The sequence below is a fragment of the Physeter macrocephalus genome, chromosome 8 (assembly GCF_002837175.3).
Source record: "Physeter macrocephalus isolate SW-GA chromosome 8, ASM283717v5, whole genome shotgun sequence".
Lineage (NCBI taxonomy): Eukaryota > Metazoa > Chordata > Mammalia > Artiodactyla > Physeteridae > Physeter > Physeter macrocephalus.
In genome coordinates, this window is record NC_041221.1 from 72,496,464 (window position 1) to 72,521,614 (window position 25,151).

At 37.3% G+C, this 25,151-nt stretch overlaps 2 protein-coding genes across 6 annotated transcripts in view; one reads left to right on the forward strand and one right to left on the reverse strand.

The window, feature by feature from the left end:
• CDK7 (cyclin dependent kinase 7) overlaps window positions 1-13,427 on the forward strand; it is a 34,132-nt gene extending 20,705 nt beyond the window's left edge. Inside the window, exons 9-12 of one of the 2 annotated variants that reach the window (XM_007129935.2) lie at window positions 6,361-6,447; window positions 10,388-10,537; window positions 12,608-12,755; window positions 13,169-13,427. In XM_007129935.2, the coding sequence (XP_007129997.1) occupies window positions 6,361-6,447; window positions 10,388-10,537; window positions 12,608-12,755; window positions 13,169-13,197 (414 nt within the window). In that variant the 3' untranslated portion in view covers window positions 13,198-13,427. The remainder of the gene's footprint in view (window positions 1-6,360; window positions 6,448-10,387; window positions 10,538-12,607; window positions 12,756-13,168) is intronic. The other variant, XM_024123423.2, reaches the window with a different exon arrangement.
• A 3,144-nt stretch (window positions 13,428-16,571) lies between these two features.
• The window catches only part of CCDC125 (coiled-coil domain containing 125), a 36,855-nt gene continuing 28,275 nt past the window's right edge, over window positions 16,572-25,151 (reverse strand). For all 4 annotated transcript variants that reach the window (XM_055086608.1, XM_007129940.4, XM_007129939.4 and 1 more), the window contains 4 exons: window positions 24,640-24,747; window positions 23,337-23,511; window positions 19,371-19,501; window positions 16,572-18,529 (listed from right to left, as the gene is read on the reverse strand). In XM_055086608.1, the coding sequence (XP_054942583.1) occupies window positions 18,221-18,529; window positions 19,371-19,501; window positions 23,337-23,511; window positions 24,640-24,747 (723 nt within the window). In that variant the 3' untranslated portion in view covers window positions 16,572-18,220. The remainder of the gene's footprint in view (window positions 18,530-19,370; window positions 19,502-23,336; window positions 23,512-24,639; window positions 24,748-25,151) is intronic.

Consider the following 25,151-nt stretch of genomic DNA (forward strand, 5'->3'; position numbering starts at 1 on the left):
GCTCACAGGCCCAGCCGCTCCACGGCATGTGGGATCCTCCCGGATCAGGGCACGAACCCGTATCCCCTGCATCAGCAGGCGGACTCTCAACCACTGCGCCACCAGGGAAGCCCCTAGTGTGAGTTTTATGCATCATTTTGAGATGCTCACCCTTCTGAATGCTTGTAGAAAAAACCCTCACATTTAGGCTTGAAGATGATATAAGTAATCCCTGTGCTAGTAATGGGTCCTCTGAATCACCTGGTGTGACAACTCTGCTACTCACAAAAACAGAGTTTACTGGAAGGGTACATTTGAGAATCTGTTAACTCTCAAAAGCCCAGTTCATTCATGACCAAGACAGAAACAGAATTCCATAGCCTCTAGTGTTATGACTGATTATTCCATTTAGAAAGTAAGGAGAGAGAGATAGCAGTTGAGAATAGATGGGTTAGAAATTGTGGACCTGGTTGAAGTCGTAGTTGGAGTCTTGCTAACCATTGGCCTTGTTGTTGGAATTATTATTAAGGTTATGAAGGAGTTGACAGGCAGCCCTATTTGGTGAAGAATTGTACCATTTTGCCATATTTTTTTCCAGCACAATTAAAGAAAAATGTTTCCTATTTTAAACTGTCTCTTAGCACAATTTAAAAAAAATGTTTCCTATTTTAAACTGTACTCATTTGAAAATATCCGTGGAAATGCTGTCCACACAGTTCTAAATCTGTGGTGAGATTCTGCAGTCCAAATAGATAATAGTTGAAAGCCAGGGTAATTCAGAAGATATGCTAATATAAGCATTTAAATTCTTTAAAGTGTTGTTTTTTTTTCTATATAAATTTTATAAAAGGTTTAATAACTAGAAAACAGGAGCAATAATAAGTAAGCCTATATCCAACCAAAGTAGTTTATATAGTTTAAAACATTTTAGAAGCAAATTGGTCTGCATTCTGACCTCTGTAAAGGAATTGAGAAATATTTATACTAGTGGAGTATCATGTCACTAAATAACACAAATCTACTTTTTAATTTGTGATCTGTTTATGTTCTTTTTTCTTAATCATGTTATGAGACATAGTGATTAATAGAAAATCCAAACTTGGATATTACCTACTGAGCAAATGCCACTATCTGGTCTAGAGAGTTTCAAAGATAACCATTTTAGTTTATAAATAAGAAGTAGTTTGGGGGAGACATTTTATGCTTTATAGGAAGGTCATTGGGCATCCTACTGGCCTGCATTAGAGCATTCCCTAGAGATGATGTGGTGATACAAAGATTTGATCAACCAGCAGCTGCCTGCCATACTCTTCCTTCATCCAAATGGTGAGGATCCAGAGCTAATGGCTTGGCCTGTGGTTGATCTTCAGCCCTCTGACATTCCAGTACTTCAGTTTGGCTGTATCAGCTCAGAACAGAGCTTCCGTCAGTTTTTGCATAGGCTTATAGATGCACATGGGTGTTAAGAGGCTATAGGATATCAGATGTTCAAGAACGTTATTGTTCATGCCTATTGCATAAAAAAACTTGCTGATTTTCTGATATTTGGTTCCTGATCCCTGCCTCTCTGTAAAGACATGAGAAATAAAAAATAAATTTCTACAATGTCATTGTTCTTAAAAAGATGAATCTCAACACAATTTTAAAAGAGAAGTCATGAGTGGAGTCACACTGAAAAGAACCAGAGAGAAGTCCCTCTTGGGTTCCTGTGCTGTTGAACTCAGTACTTCTCTTCCTTTTAGGATTAATTGGACTCTTTTTCCTAAAACTGAAAAGTTTTCATTCATATGCTTAGTCACAATTGTATTGGTTAAATTCTGGTGTCCTCTAAGAAGCTGTTATAGAACAGGATAAAAGAACAATAAAGGGCTTCCTTGGTGGCGCAGTGGTTGAGAATCCACCTGCCAATGCAGGGGACACAGGTTTGAGCCCTGGTCCAGGAAGATCCTACGTGCTGCAGAGCAGCTAAGCCAGTGCACCACAACTACTGAGACTGCGCTCTAGAGCCCGTGAGCCACAGCTACTGAGCCCATGCACCTAGAGCCCGTGCTCCATAACGAGATGCTGCCGCAATGAGAGGCCCGCACACCGCAAGGAAGAGTAGCCCCTGCTCACCGCAACTAGAGAAAGCCTGTGCGCAGAAACGAAGACCCAATGCAGTCAAAAATAAATAAACAAACAAATAAATAAATAAATATAAAACTACTGACTAGGACTTGGGAGGCCAAATCATTAAAAAAAAAGATTTATTTTTTATTTATTTATTTTATTTATTTTTGGCTGTGTTGGGTCTTAGTTGCGGCATGCAGGATCTTCGTTGAGGCGTGTGGGATCTCTCGTGGCACACAGGCTTCTCTCTAGTTGTGGCATGAGGGTTTTCTCTTCTCTAGTTGTGGCGCACAGGCTCCAGGGCGCTTGGGCTCTGTAGTTGTGGCCCATGGGTTCCAGAGTGCATGGACTCTGTAGTTTGCTGCATGTGGGCTCTCTACTTGAGGCATGCAAGCTCAGTAGTTGTGGCATGCGGGCTTAGTTTCCCTGCAGCATGTGGGATCTTAGTTCCCTGACCAGGCATCAAACCAGCGTCCCCTGCATTGTAAGGCAGATTCTTTACCACTGGACCACCAGGGAAGTCCCAGACAGTAGATGTTTTTAGTCAACATTGCATTGATGCTTAATAACAGTGAAGACATTTTAAAATAAAGTGATAATTATATCTTAAGGATTTTTAAGATGGCAAGGCAAAAATCTCCCCCCCTCAGAAATTATCTCTAAAAAGAAACAAACATAAATGTTTGAAATTAGGAGGTGCCTATAACACTGTGCCAGAGGATATGAAGCCAGAAATGAAGAAGGCTAAAAGTCTTCAGAAACAGATACCAACTGAAGGCAAATTTTGTTTGGCACACAGAATCCTGGAGTTGCTTAGCAGTGAGAGGCACCAATGATCATTAATGGCAATAATGAGGTGCAGGACTAAAAAGAGAAGGGTTGGTTGAAAAACCTGTATATTGAGCACTTAATACCAAGGTCCCCGACACAACCAGGTTACTTTCCTTTCCCCAGCTATACTTCCCCCTGACTTATTCCTCCACCAGGGAAAGGTTTATTCTCCAAAGAAACTGAAGCAGGAATCTCTAGACATGGTCATCCTTAAACACAGTGAAGGATGGGGGTGAGATGCCAGGGTGAAAACACACAGATTACATGAAAGTCTGCACACTAAACAGTAAAACCTCCAACTTATTTCCCTGTTCAGCTCCCAGAACCCTGGCAGCCAGTGTAAAACTCATTTTAACTCAGGTAAAAGATTAGAGAATCCTTCACTGGAAGAACTGAACGGTCCCAGAGAATAGACCCATAGGTAACTGGCATTAAGCTACCTGTCCAGTCTTTCTAGATAAAGGCCATGAGTTAACAAGCTCTTTTCATAGATAGAATGCTTTGAATCAGCTTTTTTAGTACCTTACCTTTAAATATGAATGGTTAGCCAGTGATCACCAGACGGTTATTAAGGATTTTCAGGTATTTAATGACTGCTTCCAACATGTAAGGATCACCAGATAATTGGCAAGGATCATCAGATATTTGATGAAAGCGTCCAACATGAATGACAGACTGAAACAAACTAAAAAAAGAAACTTGGAAAAAATAGAAACTATCAGGTAGCAGAAGAAAATTCATCCTTGCCTCCCCACCCACACCAAGTCTTCAGAGAACTGAGAGAATATACTGCATACGTAAAACAAGAACATGATGCTTTTTTACTAAAGGAACAATCAAAGAATAAAGTATACTTGAAATTTTTCAAATAAGATAACTAAAAGCAAACAAAAATAGTAGAAAAGTAAGCTAAAGAACTCTTTCATTAAATAGAACCAAAAGATAAAAGAGATGGACTATAGTAGGGAAAAGATAAGAAAATTAGGAGATTGATCCAGGAGTGATCTTAGAATATAGCAAAGGAGAAGAAAGAAAATTGAGGGTAGGAAATTCATAAGAAAATAGCCCAGCATTGATGGATGTGAATAGGTTGGCAGTGCCATAAAGATTCTGCACAATGAATGGAAGAAGACCCATGCCCAGACACATTGTGAAATTTCAGAATATCGGGATTCTTAAGAAAAAGCCTTTATTTCCACAGAGAGAAAAAACATGAAAAGCTTACACAGAAACCAAAATAAAGGATTAGGGAAAAGATGGCATCAGACTTCTCAAAAGCAACACTGGAAGACAACAGAACACATTGTAAGGGATCCAGAGTCCACACATTAGGCAGCTCATTTTAATTTAAATTTCTTACATCAGACAAAAACAGCCATCCTTAAAATCTGGTTAAATTGCAAGCTTGCTCACAAAACTAAGGCTATGATGATTAGTGTCCCTGTCTTCAGATCTCATAGTACAATTTACACTGGTGGTTTGCAGAGTAGCAGAAAATCCTTTGAGGTGTAAGAAGAAAATGTGAGCATGTCTAAAAAGATTTATGGGGACTTCCCTGATGGTCCAGTGGTTAAGAATCCGCTTTCCAGTGCAGGGGACGTGGGTTCGATCCCTGGTCAGAGGAACTAAGATCCCACATGCTGCGGGGCAACTAAGCCCGCATGCCGCAACTACAGAGCCCATGTGCTGCAACTAAGACCCGACAGCCAAAAATAAATATTAAAAAAAAAAAAAGATTTATGAAATGTTATTTAATATCCCTTCTAGTTTCTATTTTATTCACATTTAATATACATGATAGCACACTATTATAAATATATAATTTAAATAGGGGTTGTGTTAAGTCTGGGTCCAATCAGAATATAGAAACCACACATTAATTTGAAAAGGAAGTTTAATATAAAGAGTTATTAACTACGACAAGGTTGTAGTAATGAGGGATTGACTAACAAAAAGTAAAGAGAACTCTAAAGAGTATAGGAATAGCAGATATAAGGAGCAGTCACCCTTATACCTAGGGGTAACCCTAGGACTAAGGACAGAGCACCCAATGAGAGGACACCCAGGGCTGAGATCTAGACCTCTTGAAGAGGGCACAGTGTGTCTCACTGGTTGGCAGAGAAGCTGCTATAGAGCTGTGCTGAACTTGCTGGAAATCTGTCCTCTTGGATGCTGAGGAAACTGTTCAGGGTATTTCAGGTGCTGAGGAAAGCATTTCTCTAGAGGCACTGCTACAAAACCATCTGCAGGGCATTCTAGAGGGAAGCTGCTGGCCTCTGCACTGTTGGAGCTGAACACTGGCGAAACTGGCCACACTGCAGGAACCTGGTACCAATTCTAGAAGCTGAGAGTGGTTCAGGAGCCTGCCAGGCAAGCCGACTGGAACCAGGAAGCAAAAGTTTTCTTCCTGTGATGTCTCTCCAGCATTCTCTACTGACAGAGCTTCACTTGGCAAAGGAAAAATATTTAAAGGGCCCAGATCCATTTTTACGGAGAGTCAAATAGGGTGAATTTGGAATATATTGATAACTGGCAGAGGTGTTTTTGTTATGTTTTGTTGCTGGGAGAGGTCCACAGTAATAAAAATGTTGGAGACTTGGTACTTAATTTCATGTCTTCCCAGTGATTCTATAAACTTTTTCATTGCCTTTAACAGTGCCAAAGGCCTCTTACTCACAGAGTAGAGAAAACTCCTTTTTTTTTTCTTTCCTGTATACTTACATGTCTGAGAATGAATTGGAAAATAATGTCTTTGTGTAGCAAAGATTTTGATAATTTCTTATCAGCTTACTGACGTTTAACTTATAATTATTTATCCTCTTAAAGTTGGCCAGTATACCTCTTCAAAGAAAGAATTTGCCAAGAGATTGTTTAAATAATATTGGAATAGAGATGTGTTCTCTTGCCTCCCGGCCTTTGCACCTGCCCTTTTGCTAGGATAGTTTTCTTCTTCCATCTTAGACTTTTCTTCCGGCAGCTCTCATCTTTATCTGTCAACTTTCATGGCCACTTCCTGTAGGAAGCCTTCCCTCACCTGTCCAGAGTGGGTTAGGTGCTGTTCCCGTATGGGCTAAGATCCTATCCTGTGCTCTCACTGAACACATCATCTTGTAAATGCCGCTTTACTGGTATCATCGTTGTTCACCATGTCCACCCCAAGGGAGTGCAGGGACTGTCTTGTTCCCTTGTTTAAATACCTAGGGCTTAGCACAGTGCCTCTTACATGGTAAGTGTTTATTAAAGATGAGAGGCGTGAATAAAATGGACAGTGTGGTACTCTTTACTTGGATAGCAATGGCAGGATCTAATGCCGTATCCAGTATGCCTCAGACTAAGTTTTTGTTATAGTTTAGTGTTTCTTATTAAATTAAATTTATAGTATTATTTGTGTAACAGCTATCAAAAACCATCTTGAAGTGGCCACCTCTCACTTTCTTTCAGGTTCCTTTTTTGCCAGGAGATTCAGACCTTGATCAACTAACAAGAATATTTGAAACTTTGGGCACACCAACTGAAGAACAGTGGCCTGTAAGCCTTCATACATGTTCTCTGAAATTTAGTTAGAATTCTGTATAGCGTATAACGTGAATATTACTTAAAGAAATGTACTAATTGTCTTAATTTATTAGTAATATATACTCATTGCAAAAGTTATACAAAGTAAAAGTTAAAATTATGATATACCATCCAGCCTTCTGTATACTTATAGCCCTCCCCATCCCAGTAATTCCCATTCCAGGGTTAATCACTCTTATTTTGTTGTAAAGCCTTGCTATGAGGATGCACACACCAACACATACGCACATATAGACATATAGAGTTGCTTTTTCTTTTGTTCTTTAGCAAAATAGGGATCACACCATACAAATTTTTTTTGCAACCAACTTGCTCTTTACTTAATATTATTGACCTTTTTCTTTTTAAGCCATATAATATTTAATTTTATGGATGTTCCATGTTAGTTTATCAATATCTTGATGGATTTGGGTGTATTTATTGAATTTTCACTAACACAATCAAGATTTTTTAGTATTATAATTTTGTTGTTGTTGTTGGCCACGCTGCGTGGCTTGCGGGATCTCAACTCCCCAACCAGGAATTGAACCTGGGCCACAGCAGTGAAAGCCCAGAATCCTAACCACTAGGCCACCAGGGAACTCCCCTGTTACTTATTTTTAAACCATTACATGTCTATAAAAAAGAAATACTAAATCTGTGATAAAATTTAAAACTATAAATTGCTAAATTTTATATATTACAGTTCAGTGAAATTCTCACTTGTTCATTCTTTTTTCTTTCTTATGTATGTATGTATGTATGTATGTATGTATGGCTGCGTTGGGTCTTCATTGCTGTGCGCGGGCTTTCTCTAGTTGTGGCGAGCAGGGGCTACTCTTCATTGCGGTGCGCGGGCTTCTCATTGTGGTGGCTTCTCTTGTTGTGGAACACGGGCTCTAGGTGTGCGGGCTCAGTAGTTGTGGCTTGCGGGCTCAGTAGTTGTGGCTTGCAGGCTTAGTTGCTCCACGGTACGTGAGATCTTCCTGGACCAGGGATTGAACCCGCGTCCCCTGCATTGGCAGGCAGATTCTTAACCACTGCACCACCAGGGAAGTCCCCATTTGTTCATTCTTAAATTATAATTGAAGACCTTTTTATTTTCCTTTCTATTATAGCTTCATCTTCTGGGGAAAAAATAAGTACTAGAAAAGAGAAATTTTGATCAGTCTCTTTATCTTCTGGTTAAAACTGTAATGAAATTATCTGAAACTGAAATTAAGGAGTTTCTTTTGTGCTGTTACTTCCTCAACTTTCTAATTGAAAGTTGGCTGTATGTTCTAATTGTGAAACATGCTCTTATAGCTTTCATTTATTGAACACTTACTGTATGCCATTAATGGTAGGGTTTCATAAATTATATTTAATTCTCCCAACAACCCTATTAAGGTAGGTACTGTTATTCCCATTTTACAGATGAGACAACTGAGGTTTAGTGAGGTTAAGTAACTTGCCTGAAGCTACCCAGTGTCAGAGCTAGGACTGCAGTCTGGGTCTTAGTGACTCCAGAGCCATGTTCATAATATTTATTCTGTACTATTTGACATGATTTTCTAAATAGTAGTTGCTTACTTATGTTTTCTGTGGATTTTTAAAAATTCTTATTTTGATTTACATGCAGAAGGAAATAATACAGAGATATCCCTTGCACCCTTTACCCAGCTTCCCACAGTGGTAATAACATCTTGCAAAGTTAGGATAAAAATCACAACCAGCATGCTGACATTGATACAGTTAATATACAGGACATCACCACAAAGAGCCCTTTTACAGTCATACCCACTTTCATTCCACTCCTACTCCTTCCTTAACCTCTGGCAATCGCTAATATTTTCTCCATTTTTATAACTTTGTCATTTCAAGAATGTTATAAATGGAGTCATATAATATGTAAGCTTTAGGGATTGATTTTTTTTTCACATTCAACATAATTCTCTGGCGATTTATCTAGATTGTTGTGTGTATCAATAATTCGTTCCTTTTTATTGATGAGTGGTATAAATGTACCACAGTTTGTCTTAACTGTTCACTCGTTGAAGAACATCTGCATTGTTTCCAGTTTAGGGCCATTACAAATAAAATATTATAAACATGCATATACAAGGGAATTCCCTGGCGATCCAGTGGTTAGAACTCTGCACTCTCACTGCCAAGGGCCCAGGTTCCATCCCTGCTTGGGGAACTAACATCCCACAAGCTGCACGGCCAAAAAAAAAAAAAAAATTCACATACAGACTTTTGTGTAAGCATAAGCATTTATTTCTGTGGGACAGATGACTAGGAGTGCAGTTGCTGAGTCATGGGTTGCATATTTAGCTTAAGAAACGGCAAACTGCTTTCCAAAGGGGCTGTACCATTTTATATTCTCACCAGCAATGTATGAGTAATCCATTTTTTCTGCATCCTCTCTAGCATTTGGTGTTGTCAATTTTTTACTTTAAGCATTCTGAGGGATTTTCTCTTCCCTAATAACTAATGAATGATGTTGAATATCTTTTCATGTACTTATTTGTCATCTGTATAGCTTTAATGAAATGTCTCTTCATGTCTTTTCCTTGTTTTTTAATTGGATTGTTTGTACTTTGGCTGAGTATTGAGCACTTTATATATTTGAGATACTCGTCCTTTGATTGTATATGTGGTTTGCAAATTTTCTCTTACACTGTAGTTTGTCTTTTCAACCTCTTCACAGTCTTTCCAGAGTAAAAGTTTTTAATTTTGATCAAGTCTGTTTTTATCAGTTTTTCTTTTTATGAATAATGATTTTTTTTTTTGATGTTGGGGGTAGGAGTTTATTAATTAATTTATTTATTTTTGCTGTGTTGGGTCTTCGTTTCTGTGCGAGGGCTTTCTCTAGTTGTGGCAAGTGGGGGCCACTCTTCATCGCGGTGCGTGGGCCTCTCACTATTGCGGCCTCTCTTGTTGTGGAACACAGGCTCCAAACACGCAGGCTCAGTAGTTGTGGCTCACGGGCCTAGTTGCTCTGCGGCATGTGGGATCCTCCCAGACCAGGGCTCAAACCCGTGTCCCCTGCATTAGCAGGCAGATTCTCAACCACTGTGCCACCAGGGAAGCCCATGAATAATGCTTTTGATGTGAAGTCAAAGAACTCTTGTCCTAACAAAAAGATATTTCTGATGATTTTCTTTTTTCTGTAAGTTTCATAGTTTTACAGTTAATATTTAAGTCTGTGATACTTTTTGAGTTAATTTTTATATGAGGTGTGAGATTAAAAATGTCTTTGGAGGGGACGGTGCTGTTTATGATACCTTTCCCTCTGCCGATACCACAGTCTTAATTAAGTAGCTATATATTAAGTCTTGATATCAGGTAGACTGATTCCTCCCACTTCGGTTCTTTTTCAAAGTTGTTTTTAGCTATTTTAGTTCTTTTTCCTTTCCATATAAATTTTAGAATAACCTGTCTATATCTATAATAATTTTGCCAGAATTTTGATAAGAATTGCATTAAACCTGTATACCAATTTGAGGAGAATAGACATCTTTATGGTGTTGAATCTTCCAATACACGAACATGATAGGTCTCACCATTTATTTAGAGCTTTGATTTATTTCATCAGTGTTGTATAGCTTTCAGTATATGAGTCCTACACGTTTTGTTAGATTTTTCACCAGAGCATTGCATCATTCTTTTTGAGTGATTCTAAATGGCATTGTTTTTCATTTCTGTGTCCACATGTTCTTTGCTAGTATGGAGAACTACTATTGATTTTTTTATGTTTACCTTCCTGTAACCTTGTCTGCTCACTAGTTGTAGGAGTTTTTTAATAGATTTCTTGAGGTTTTCTACATAGATCATCATATCATCCGTATGACAGTTCTATTTATTCATTTGAGAGCTACATGCCTTTCAATCCTTTACTTAAGTTTGAATTATAAAAATATTTTTACAGGACATGTGTAGTCTTCCAGATTTCGTGACATTTAAGAGTTTCCCTGGAATCCCGTTACAGCATATCTTCATTGCAGCAGGAGATGACTTGCTAGATCTTATACAAGGCTTATTCTTATTTAATCCGTGTACTCGAATTACAGCCACACAGGTATTTTAGCATATCTTTTGAATTTCTTAAGATTTTCTAACATTCTTTAAATACTGAAAAGATGTGTTTCTGTTTTGTTTTAAGGAGTAACAAATTTTATTTTTTCCCTAAGCTACAAGCACTGTTCAGACTGGTATTAAATTATATGATGGCACACAAGTACAGGAGAGTTTATTCTTGCTTAAAAACATATAAATACATTTCTATTTCATAATTAATTTGCTTTCAAATAGTTCACTAGAGAGGAAAAAAAAAGGTTTTTGTATTTGTTATGGCACTGGTATATTTCACTTAAACTCTTACGTATTAACTAAAATTTTGTGCTAAAATCAGTGCCAAAAGTGTTTTGTTTTTTCCCCATAAAATGCAGTTCAAATATGCATTCTGGTCATTGTCACAGTCAGAAAGTGATAATAGGGAGAAAATGGTATAGTCTGATACAACTGTATACTTACAAGAGATTGAAAGGTATTCTAAACAGAAAAACACTGAAACTGAGTTATTTAAAGAAAATAAGAATCAAACTCAAGAAAAATGTGGAAGACCAAGAATACCTGCTTTTATAAAAGAAGAGAGAAATGTTATCCAATACAAAAATATAAGACCTATAGTTTTGAAAAGGTTTTTTTTCTTTGTTTTAAAAACAAGCACACAAAACTGGGGCAGGGACAGGCAATGCAAAAACTCAACACAGTACAATGATTTGCCTTCATAAAGGAAGAGACCAATTGAAATGTCACAAATCTTCATATCTCACAAAACATATTATTAATGTACAATATATGAGGGATACGAAGTGGATTTTTTTTCACTTAAGTTTATTACAGACTACCAAATCATTGTTTAATGCATTTACTTGTACAAGCCTTTTCTTTGTAGCAGTACATGCCACATTAATACATACACTAGATATTTTACCATTGGAATTACTCTTCTAATTTCAAACAAGTAACTCATTTTTACCGTTTCACTCATGCATATATGCATATTATCTCCATCATAAGGAACTTGAGACCAGGTCAGATTATCTAGAAAGTTGTTTTCATTAATAGTAAAACTCAAAATATATAGAAAAATACTAGTTATGATGACTTATTTGGGTTGTATTTTGATAGAATGAATTTTTTTAATGGGTTTTGGCTTGTAGATTTCTAAAAGTTGGAATGAGATACTCTTCTTAGATCTCTGTGTAGCTCAAAATTAGTTTAATTTACTTAATGGAACTGCTATGATTTGGAAGTAATATTTTATAAATGCAACTCTTCTGAAGTAAGAAATCTCTAAATTATTACTGCATATAATATTATGTTGGCAAGTAGGGGGAGGTATGCTTGACAAATTTATATGACTTCTTTTTGTTCATAAGAGAATTATCCAAAAGGAAATACCTTAAATTATTGTGGCTATTGAACAGTACTATGATGCAGATAAAGTATGAACTTGACAACTTTGTCATCTAGAATAAAACTGTTTTTATTGGAATTTTGGAACTAAGTAAAAATATCATATTATAGGACATTGGACTGGTAGCAAATAGAAGTAACCTTGGGCAAGTCCTTCCAAGTAAAATTTCTATTAATTTGTAGTGGATTGTTGGATTTTAATCCATTGTTTCCAACCTATCACATCTTTTTAAAGGCTTTATTTTTAAGAATTTATGTGATTTGGAATTCGAATACATATCGATGTGACAAATAAACTTGGAAGTTCTTTTTAAGCAAGTCTCTCTCTGTGTTTTGAACTACAGAGCCTATAATGTGTAGAGAGATGAATTTTACAACATCTTACTATGGATATTTTGTACTTAGTATAGGCTGTTTAATTGTGGAAAAATTTGAAGGTAGTGTCTTTTTCTTATAGTAATGGAATTATCAATCAATCTTAGGCTGCTAGATGTTTATTTGTAGTAATCTGCATGTCAAAATACTTGAAATTAAGTTTGCTTGGGGAGGGGGTGTATTCACATAGTATTGTTAATGCTCCTTCCAATTTTGGAGGTTAGCTTTTCTTAAACACAGTTCAGATATTCACTTAAAACCTTACTTTCTCTGGTATCTTTTCTTCTGAAAGGCATTGAAAACTGAGTATTTCAGTAATCGGCCAGGGCCAACACCTGGATGTCAGCTGCCAAGACCAAACTGTCCAGTGGACGCTTTAAAGGAGCAGTCCAATCCAGCCATGGCAACAAAACGGAAGAGAACAGAGGCCTTGGAACAAGGTAAAACTCTCATTTTCACAAGAAATGAAATGAATTCAGAAAACTCCAGATAGCTAATATATAGCTAGTGACTGAAGGGCAGCTAAGAAATGTAGACTGTGAGCTGTTTATTTGTATAAATTTAAATTGGATAAAGTTGAGTGTGGTGTTTTAGCTATGTTTACTTCCATTGAGAATACTTACATCATGCTTTTTTAAAAGGACATGGGCACTTTTGAGTATGCCTCAGAGTTGCAAGTACTATCCATGTGCACCCTACTCTTTTCATAAATTCCTACTGGTACACTGTATGCTTAATGTTTAACAAGTGCTATTGGAAAATCAAAGTGAGTAAAAATAGAGGTAGTTGGAATGCAGTGACTGGTTAAAATTGCTATAAGATTAAATGTAAACAACCTCATTTTTCCCCCTAGGAGGATTACCCAAGAAGCTAATTTTTTAGTTACAGAGAACACTGGACAATATTCTACTACTGAAGGAGATAGTGAAAAAGGCAAAATAGTAAACATTAATTAAATGCTTTAAAAGAAATTTGTAAATATTCTATACATGTAAAATATGTAAAACTGGGTTATTTTATTAAATGTATTTTAAAACAAGCTTAATTCTGATTTTTCTGATTAGAGTGCAACAGTAAGATAAGTTTAATTCTCTGAAATGTAGAGTTGAAAATGCATTAAGGAATTCTTAATAAAAATAACTATCAGTTATTTTAATGATCTGGCCCATATAGCATTACAGATTTGTAGTAAAGGGGGTATTATTTAAAAATAGAAAGATAGTAGTAATATACCAAATACCTGCTATCCTGACTTAACATATGTTAATATACTGAATAGGAAAAAAAAATAACATTACAGATAAAATTGAGCTCCCTTTAACCCTTTAATACATCATTCCATTTTATTTTTTACTTTTTACCCTCCCCAAAAGAGAATGACTCTCAGGAAATGAGTGTGTCCTTCCATGATTTTATACTGCTATTTTATAAGAATGCATGTAGTACTGTTTTGGGTCTCAGAATTTGAGTGGTAGATGGTACATCTCATACAGCATTTTTATTCTTACTCAAAACTTTAAAACTTAGTTCCCAGTCCTGTAGGTCAGTTACCTCTCATGGCTCAACTGTGTTTTTTTTGCATAGGCCAATATCAAGGTGTCAGTTGGACTCTGGGCTCTTCTCTGAAGCTCTAGGGAAGAATCTGCTTCCGAGTTCATACAGTTCATTCCATTTTAACGCACATGCCTCCTTATCCTTGCTGGTTGTCAGCCAGGGGCCTCTCTTAGCTTCTTAAGGCAGTCCACTTGCCTTGTTGCATGTCACTCTGCATCTGCAAACCGGCAACAGTGTCAAATCTGTCTGGCTTCCTCATCTGCTGCCAAGAGAGAAAATTCTGCCTTTTTTTGTTTTTTAAGGACTCACCTGATAAATGATGTCAGCTCACTAAGGGCTTAATTATACATCTTAAAAATCCCTTCATAGCAGTTCCTAGATAAGTGCTTGAGTAATCAGGACAGGAATCATGAGAGGGCCGTCTTGAGAATTCTGTCACATGGACATTTAGGTTATTTTAAAAGGATTGTTTATATGCACATGCAAGCGTTTCTCTAATGTACATACTTAGAATTGTAATCGTGAGGTCATAGTGTGTATTTTCAATTAGTGTTGATATTGCCATATTTCCTCAAAGTAGTTGTATCAGTTTACACCCCCAGTAGCTGTTCAGTAGTCCTTTTTTTTTTTGCGGTATGCGGGCCTCTCACTGTTGTGGCCTCTCCCATTGCGGAACACAGGCTCCGGACGCGCAGGCTCAGCGGCCATGGCTCACGGGCCCAGCCGCTCCGCGCATGTGGGATCTTCCCGGACTGGGGCACGAACCCGTGTCCCCTGCATCGGCAGGCGGACTCCCAGCCACTGCACCACCAGGGAAGCCCAGTGCTCAGTAGTTCTTAAAAATGAAGAAGCCCCTTACCTTAACACTGTATACAGAAACTAACTCAAAATATATCAAAGACCTGAATACCAAGCCTAAAGCTATAAAAATTCTTAGAAAATAACATAGAAGGAAAGCTTCATGACATCACATTTGGCAGGGACTTCCTGGATATGATCCCAAAACACAGGCAACAAAAGTAAAAAATAGACCATTTGGACTATATCAAAATTAAAAGCTTGTGTGCATCAAAGGAATGTAATCAATAGAATGAAAAGGCCACCTATGGAGTGAGAGAAAATATTTGCAAATCATGTATCTGATAAGGGGTTCATATCCAGAATCTGTGAAGAATGTATGTTGTTGTTATAGTTCAACAACAAAATCCAAATAAAAAATGGGCAAAGGACTTGAAATAAACATTTCACCAAAGATGATATAGAAATGGGCAAAAAAGCCCATGAAAAGATGCCCAACATCACTAATCATTAGGGAAATGCAAGTCAAAACCACAGTGAGATTATCACCTTATACCTACCTATTAGGATGGCTACTACCAAAAAAACCCAGAAAATAACAAGTGTCAGTGAGCATGTGGAGAAATTGGGACCCTTGTAAACAAACTATTGGTGGGAATGTATAAAAACAGTGCAGCAGCTGTGGGAAACTGTGGTGTTTCCTCAAAAAATTTAAAATGGAATTACAATATGATCCAGCAGCTTCACTTCTGAGTATATACGCAAAAAAATTGAATGCGGGATCCCAAATGAATGCATTTGTTAACCTTTATGGAAGAATCTATTTCACTTCATCATCTCTAGCATTCATAATGTTTGGGGTCTTGCTAATTTGATATCTCATCCTAATTTACTTTGATTTCTGCTGTGTTGCTAATCATATATAATCCCTCCTCTGTGAACTGTTGGTTCAGTTTTTTGTTTGTTTTTTTGCGGTACGCGGGCCTCTCACTGTTGTGGCCTCTTCCGTTGTGGAGCACAGGCGCTCCGGATGCGCAGGGTCAGCGGCCATGGCTCACGGGCCCAGCCGCTCTGCGGCATGTGGGATCCTCCCAGACCGGGGTGGGGCACGAACCCGTGTTCCCTGCATCGGCAGGCGGACTCCCAACCACTGCGCCACCAGGGAAGCCCCAGTTTTTTTTTTTTTAATGCAGTTTTTAAAGGTATTTTCCATTTAGTTATTACAAAATATCGGCTGTATTCCCCGTGTTGTACGATACATCTTTGAGCCTGTCTCACGCCCTGTAGTTTGTACCCCTATTCCCCACCCCTATATGAACCCTCCCCCTGCAACCACTAGTTTGTTCTCTGTATTTGTGAGTCTGCTGCTTTGTTGTTAAATTCACTAGTTTGTTGTATTTTTTTAGGTTCTACATATAAGTGATATCATGCAGTATTTGTCTCTGTGATTTATTTCACTTAGTATAATGCCCTCCAAGTCCATCCATGTTGCTGCAAATGGCAAAATTTCGTTCTTTTTTTATGACTGAGTAGTATTCTACTGTATGTGTATATATACAACCTCTTCATTATCCATCATCTGTTTATGGACACTTAGGTTGCTTCTATACCTTGGCAGTTGTGAATAATGCTGCTGTGAACATTGAGGTGCATGTATCTTTATGATTCAATGATTTTGGTTTTTTTTGGATATATACCCAGGAGTGGAATTGCTGGATCATGTGGTAGTTCTATTTTTAGTTTTCTGAGAAACCTTCATACTGTTTTCCACAGTGGCTGCACCAGTTTACATTCCCACAGCAGTGTATAAGGGTTCCCTTTTCTCCACATCCTCACAAACATGTTATTTGTGTTTTTGATGACAACCATTCTGACAGGTGTGAAGTGATGTCTCATTGTGTGTTTTTGATGACAACCATTCTGACAGGTGTGAGGTGATGTCTCATTGTGGTTTTGATTGGCATTTCCCTGATTAGCAATGTTGAGCATCTTTTCATGTGCCTGTTGGCCATCTTCATTTCCTCTTTGGAAAAATATCTTTTCAAGGCTTCTGCCCATTTTTTAATTGGGTTGTTTGTTTTTTTGATGTTGAGTTGTATGAGCTGTTTGTGTATGTTGGACATTAATCCTTTATCATATCATTTGCAAATATTTTCTCCTGTTCAGTAGGTTGTCTTTTCATTTTGTTGGTTTCCTTTGCTGTGCAAAGGAAATTAAACTCTTAAGTTTAATTAGGTCCCATTTGTTTATTTTTGCTTTTGTTTCCTTTACTTGAGGAGACTGATTCAGATTCTTTGTCCATTTATCAATTGGAATATAAATTTTATCAATTTATTTGAGTTTGTTTTATATACACACACACACATACTTCTTTCTAGTTTTTGTAATTTGATTTTTTTTTTACACTTCCCACTTTGGTATTATTAAATAATCCCAGATCCTTCCTTTCCCTACCTTTTATGTTAAATTATTATATATACTAGATCTGTGTATGGTCTTTATCCGAGTCTCATTGACCTGCTGTTACACTGTTTTAAATAATGTAGCTTTGTATTACCATCAGGACAATACTTTTAAAATTTTTGTTTTATATTGGAGTATAGTTGATAGGATAATACATTTTAATATCTGGCAACAACAGTAGATCCTCATTATTCCTTTTTTCAAAATGTATTTGCCAATTTTTCAGCTTTTATTATTATTAATGCCAACCAGTGCTGTTCCTGTAACACAACTATAAATGGTTTATATTGTTACCTTATTATCCTACTGTTAGCTATCTTATTAAGTAGTAGTATCTTTTCTTTTCACTAGAGATCATTTCACTAGAGATAAGTTTTATAACTGCTGACAAGGTAATGCACTTCCTTTGATATCATTGTGATGCTATTAATATAGTAATATTCCCAAAAGGTATTAAAGATTATTACTATGTAATATTTCTAGAAAGAGAAAATAATTTTAAATGGCCTAAAATTCAGCATCAAAACCAAGAAGTTAATTCAGAGTGGCCTAAATACCAGAATTCTGCATAGATCTGGCTACAGAATGTCACCACTCTGACAAAAAGGAAGCTATGAAATAGGTAACTAGCAGTGACTTTGAATATACTGCTGCCAAAGTCCCACCATAATAACTTTTTTAAGGAAGTGAAGGAAATTATTTTTAAACTTTATATGGCAAATGAAAAATCCAGAAAAACACAAAACCAGATAAATGTATTCCAAAAATTAACATTCAGTCACTCCTGTTGTTGCTTGAGCCAAAGATCCCTATAAGTCAATCTAAATAGTTTTCTTCTGAAAATCACTATTTCTTTGTTTTTAAGATGTTGGCAAATACTGAAAATTTCGAAAATGTAGTAATTTATAAATGAAATATGTCAACACAGAATACTAATAAATTTCTTGTAGAGAACATTTATTTAAGCTGCTTCCCCAAATTTAGAAATACCCGGAAAACACAACTTCTGAAGATGTAGCAACATTTACATGGTCTGTTTTCAAAGTCTCGATATAAACAGCTCTCAGTTCTAATTTCAACTGGTTTGTCGTCAGTACATGATACTTGATGGCAAAGAATAGGATCTTTTAAGAGTTCTTGTGTAGTTTTGATCTGTTTGAAAGTGCTGAATTGAACAAATGCAGCCCACAGAATTAAAAATTTGAACACTTGAATGTACGGGATCACGTAAAACAGGGAATTCTGAAGTTTTCTGCCAGGGGTTTTTTAATGGAGAATTGTCTTTCATAGGATTTTTTTCTTTATTCTCTTTTGAGGTGGTGCCTCTGTCTTCCAAAGCCCGAGCAAGCATGTAACTAACTTTTCTTTGATGAGCCAAAGCTTCTTCTTTATCATTTAACTGCATGCACAGAAATTAAAAACGTACCAGTTAGTAAATAAGAGTACAGAGCTATAGTCAGAAGTATTTCATGAAAATGTTCAATCTCCAATCTAAGCCAGTCAGTATGAATAAATCAATTAGGTGTCCACTGATTCCTAAGCATTATGCTACATGTTATTGAGGATTTTTTTTCAAGGAAAAATAGAATACAGCGTTCTTTCTGTTGAAGAATTGTTTAAGTCATCTGAAGAGAGGAGAAAGAAGTATATATTTACATGTTATGTGTGTATATGTGTATATATGTATATATAATACCAACGTGTACTTAGCTCTGTGAAAGAATGTTGAAGTTATTTATATAAAAATTGTTTTTATATTTTTATATGCAAATAAACTTTAATACTCTTCTGTAGATAAGTATGTTCATATAACATGAGTTTCTTTGTATAGTCATCTATGAAATTGAGGATAACAGGACCGATTTCAGGGTTGTGGTAATGATTAAAGGATATAATGCATGAAGAAGTTCGTTGAACACTTAAAAAATTCCTGAATATATTAAGTCTTGTCATGAACTGTATATGTAACTGCAGATGACGGAGATGCCTGGACTTAATTACAGGGAGCCTCCTCTTTTCAGAGGTGGAGCTTTAAAGCTGCACAGGAAGAACATGGATGGGAGAAGTGGTGGGAAGCATGTGTGGGGTGTTTAAGGAGATGAAGATCATAATTCTGGAAAATGGTACCTGAAATGGGAACAGAGCATAAAAGTCAAGTATAGAGCGATAAAGAGCTGAATTAATAGGAAGGAAAAAGATCAGCTCATCCACAGCCTCTAACAAAAAGCAAATATACTAACCAAATCTATTAGCATCTTAAAGACTTCCTGAGGATCACGCTGGTCATCAGTACTCTTAGAACTGTTTTCCAAAGGGAGCATGCCCAACAGTTTCTGCCCTAAGGTCTTCTTACTCCTTTGTGACGGTAACCCTAAAATGGAACATGAAAATCCAGCTGAGACGCAGAAAGACACTCATTGAAGTACTTCCAGAAAAAGAGGTAAGTGTGAACCAAGGCTAATTCATTCCTAAATCAGTCAGGACCTTGTCCTCTTCAAGTGACCTCTAGCACGAGTGAGGCAGCACAGTGCAGTGGGAAAAGCAGACTTTAGATCCAGGATCGCAAACGCAGGTGAGAGGCCACAGTGTGAGAACCCAGAGCAGCACCCTGCCACTCTCATTGCTCAGCAGCTGCCCATGGGAGAATGCAGCCTGTGCTACTTGATAATCTCAGTCTTCCAAAGGAGCCAGCAATCCACATTTGCTTGTGAAATCTCCCAGTGTAAAGGTTAGCCACCTGCCCGCAATATCTGAGAACACTATTCACTCCCAACAAAACATGTCTGCAGACAGGTGGCCTCTGAACCATGCAAACTCTGCTTTAGAGCCAGAAAGACCTGGACTTGAATCCCCATTTAACCACTTCCTAATTGTATCATGTTGGACAAGTTCTCTGAGCTACATATGCTCACTTCCAGAATGAGAATAATAGTACCTATGCTCTATTATTGGGTTGCTGTGCCATTAAATAATAGAGCACGGGCTGGGGGAAGGGAGTGGAAAGTTAGTATTGAATGGGGGTACAGAGTTTGGGAAGATGAAAAAGTTCTGGAGATGATGGTGGTGATGATTATACAACAATGTGAATGGACTTCTTGTCACTTAAAAATGGTTAAAATGGTAAGTTTTTAAAAAATGGTTCTAAAGAACCTAGGGGCAGGACAGGAATAAAGACGCAGACGTAGAGAATGGAGCACACAGGGAGGGGGAAGGGTAAGCTGGGACAAAGTGAGAGAGTGGCATGGACATTTATACACTACCAAATGTAAAATAGATAGCTAGTGGGAAGCAGCTGCATAGCACAGGGAGATCAGCTCGGTGCTTTGTGACCACCTAGAGGGGTGGGATAGGGAGGGTGGGAGGGAGACACAAGAGGGGGGTGATATGGGGATACATGTAAATGTATAGCTGATTCACTTTGTTATAAAGCAGAAACTAACACACCATTGTAAATCAATAATACTCCAATAAAGATTTATTTTTTTTAAACAATAAACTTAAAAAAAAATGTACCTACTTAAAAGAAAAAAGAATGGTAAGTTTTATGCATATTTTATCACAATTAAAAAAAACAATTGTGAAAGCACCTAGCCCAGCTACTGACATAATGCTTAAAAGTCCACATCCTGCAATATGTACACTGATATTCTTCTTCATCCATAGAAAGGATGCAATTTGTAGCAGAAAATACAAAATTTATAGATTTATACAAAGAAAGTTTCAAGAATGTTTTTAAGAATGCTCTGCAAATGGTCTAATGATCAGATAACAGTCTAAAGGGACAATTCCCTTTCCACCCAATCCTGATAAACCACAGTGACTGGGCCTCACACCTGACCTTTTTCAATAGCAGCTGTGGCAAAGGGGAAAAGCCAGACAAGTTGACCAGCTCATCAGTTCTGAGAGTGGATGAATCTGTCTCTATTTTCAATCTAAAAAAAGGGAAACATGCTTTATAAGCTATCTCTCGGAACTTGTCTAAGCAGCTATATCAAGAAGAAAAGTTAACATGGTGTTAACCACAAATAAGAAAATGACCTGTAACAATCATCTTGTACCAGATTATTGAAGTATATTAAAATGAATCAAAGTCTTGTCACTAAGAAACTCACAAAGAGCTACTAAACCTTTTATGGACTTGTAAAGGCTTTTCAGAGATAAACTAATTATTTTAAATTCTGCTTCCAGTCTCTCTCAGTACCTTAACAGAAAGCAGAGATTGGGAGCTGTACCTCTCAAATCATATTTTCTATGGAGAAGTTCCCGAATTCTGTACAAAGCTAAGAAAGGCAGGAATTCTGGAATATAAAATGAGTACAAGTGCTGAACTGAATATGAATCTACCGCTTCTATTCTTTCTCCCTACTCTTCTCTCTACCTTCCATCAAAACAATATCAGATTTTCAAAAGGATTTGACTTCAGTTAACAACACAAAACACCTAGGCTGCCCTCTAAGAGTATACCTTTGAAAATTTTGCAATCCAGCTCCTATCAAGGGCCTCACTGAAAGAAGAGGTGCTTGAGGAAGATCACCTACACATCTGTTGTTCACGGTAGAACTAGATAATGTTTTCCACCAATTCCTCAAAGGCTAAGTACATTGGACTATGTTAGCTTATTTCCCTGGCAAATCACTTACCTTGACATTAAGGTTATACCTTTACCTTTTATCAAGGAATTATTATAGAAAACAGCCACGTAAATACTAATTTTTTATTTATTATAAGTGACTGTTGAGGACTTAGCCATTATATTTGCTCACTGGCCTCTGTAAGTCTCATATCAGAAAACACCTTTAGAAGTTAATTTTAGTACAATGTGGAATGCCTGATTAAGAACGAACAAGAGGGCTTCCCTGGTGGCGCAGTGGTTGAGAGTCCGCCTGCCGATGCAGGGGTCACGGGTTCGTGCCCCGGTCCGGGAGGATCCCACGTGCCGCGGAGCGGCTAGGCCCGTGAGCCATGGCCGCTGACCCTGCGCGTCCGGAGCCTGTGCCCCGCAACGGGAGAGGCCACAGCAGTGAAAGGCCCGCGTACCGCAAAAAAAAAAAAAAAAAAAAAAAAAAAGAACGAACAAGAGTTGAGGAACATTATTTCCCCCCTTTTGCCCTGACTTCCACCTGACTCTAAATACATAGCTTTTATAATCTGCTTTCACCTGCTTTCATAGTTCTTGTTTACTACTTCTATTTTTATTATCCTTATAAGCTGTTTCTTAACACTTCAGTAAAGAGATGGGTAAAGTTTAGTTAATGAAGATAAAATTCACAACACTTGACCCATATACTAATGCTAATATGCACTGTTTGAAAAGAGATATTTCAAACAAAATTAGGTATCTACTACTAAAAGTTTCATTTTTAATACTGTAAGATTCTTATTGGTCCTAAATTCATCTGAAAATGAGAGATACTGGAACTAGGATTATGGATTTTGTCAAATTAAAAAAGATTTAGAAACAGGGTCATGTCAGAATTTGAGTACTAAAAATTTACACTTCTTAATAAACTTCAGTTTAATCTTTCTTGACTGATAAATGGTTTCAAATTGGAATTTTACATTGAAGCAATATGAAGCCTACTGAATAATACTTACAAATGAAAACTGAGATTGACCATTTAGAGAAACTAAAATTTCTAAAAAATAACAGCTACTTTGTTTACATTGGACAGTCTACATACTTCAGTGGCAATTTATTCTCTCATGCCATTTTTGTATATTTTGTTTACACTAATACCATAATGACTCCAAAATGGCCATGAACTTTTGATAGGCTTGTGAACCAAAACCTAAACCTTAACTTCTGTTTTCACTTTTTATAAGAATATTTTATTTATTTGTCCAATTTAAGATTATTCCTCTACTGCTCAATGTCTCCTTCCAAAGTCACACATTTCAATAAAGTTTAATTAGATAGATAGATTTAATGTTGGGTTCCACTGTTGGGTTCTAGTGCTATTATAAATTTTTTCCACTAAAAATCTCTACTAAAAAAGAGATTCTCCTGTTATTTTATGGTTTCATCTGCATAAGTAACACCCAGTGACTCCTTTTTTCCCATAGCTGTTAACATTTTTAGATAAATCATAACTATATGTGAAATTTCAATTATATTCACCATATTAACTGTGCTTAATCAACTATGATTATATAACCCAAAACAACTGAAATTACACCTGATTATTACCATTATAATTCATATTTACCATCATCTTTAAGGTGCTTCCAATTTGTCCCTTTTGTTGCTTTCTTACACATTTTACCCATTTGTGTCAATCTTAGTGCCTGGTCATTTTTCCTCATTAATTGTTGCTCAAATGCAATTCTGAATGCATCTGCCATTATGTAGGCTTCTTCTTTACTCTTCTGCAGAAGTTCCAACTGGTTTTGAAAGAAAGTTTGAGAGGTGTTAGAGGCAAAACCAGAACAATTCTTGCCTGAATGCTGAGTCAGATTAGCAAATGCAGTCTCCCTGCCTAGTAGGAGTCTTCTGCCTGCCCTTGATCTACTGCATCCGCTTAATCTAATTAGTACATGCCATCCTCTTCTGCAGTAGCTGCCCACTCTGAAGTAGATTACCAGGAGTTTCTCTTGTGCCTGTCAGTTCCCTGGTAATCCTACTCTTAGACCTCATTATCCTAGACGGGCCTCGTGTATGTCCTGCCCAACGAGGAAGAAGGGAGGATGCCAATGGTTACATTTCAGTTCTGCCTTGGGCCATGCCAGAAAATACCACTGAAAACAATTATGAATACCATCTTTCAGATACCTCCCACAGCTGACTCTGATCTTTGTAATCTTATGCTTTTCCTGATGAATTGCTAATGTTTAGCTGTTTGCTTTCATATATACTCTGAAGACTAAATTCCAAACCTTCAATAAAAACATTTTAAAAATTATGGTCCATACTGTATTTGTTGTGAAAGCCTAATTATAACGGCAGCTATCAATTGATTAAATGCCAGGCATGGCCCTGTGCTAAACATTATATGTCTACCGTTTTTATTTTTCACAACAACCCTCCAAACTAGTTATTGGCCTCCATTTAACATACGCGTCCAAAGCCACAAAGCTGGAAAATGATGGAGCTGAGGTTCAAACCTAGGTCTGGCTGGCACAAAGGTTCCTTCCACTGTACCTTGCAGCTTTTCTAATAAGCTTCATGTTTATCTCTCGGCTAATCGGTGTTGCACATCCTGGTGATTTTAAGCATGTGTGCCTTTTCCTCTAATATCTAGTAATTTTAGGGCCATGTATAGACAAAAGAAATAAAAACTTAGGAAATATTAACTAAAACATAGGCAAACAACTTTTCATGGCTGCAATATCGTGCCAAGTAATGTAAACAAAATCCAGTTTATATGTTAATGTTATCATTTAAAACTAAGAATAAGTTCCATAGCCAAAGACTACCAAATTAAGCTAATTGTTACATATACTTCCATTTATTCTACTTTGTGTTAAGGGAGAAGCAAAACCAAAGCTTTTACTGTTTTGATAACACAATACCTCCTGTTTGACCTGAAGGAGCATTTTCCGAGTAGATGCTGCCAGTCTTGCACAGGTACAGGGGCTCCCGCTGGGACCGTGACAAAGGCAGGCTCCCAGGACTGCAAGCTTTAAATCCGAAAGAATTACCTGTTACTAAGTGTCATTGCTCAGCCGTACACAAACACGGGGCACACACACAAACCCATGCACATTTTATTCAAGCACCTAATTCAAAGAAACTGCAAAGGAAAACAAAAATAGGAAGCTGAGTCCATGATTTCAGGACCCAAGGGGAAGTTAACTACAAATGAGGAGAGACTGTTATTACTTGGAACAAAACTACATAGGAATTCTGCATCCCTTCTGCTCACGCTCCAAAACCTTTCACTTGGTACCAGTTTCCTTTTTTTTTTTTTGCAGTACGCGGGCCTCTCACTGTTGTGGTCTCTCCCGTTGTGGAGCACAGGCTCCGGACGCACAGGATCAGCGGCCATGGCTCACGGGCCCAGCTGCTCCGCGGCATGTGGGAT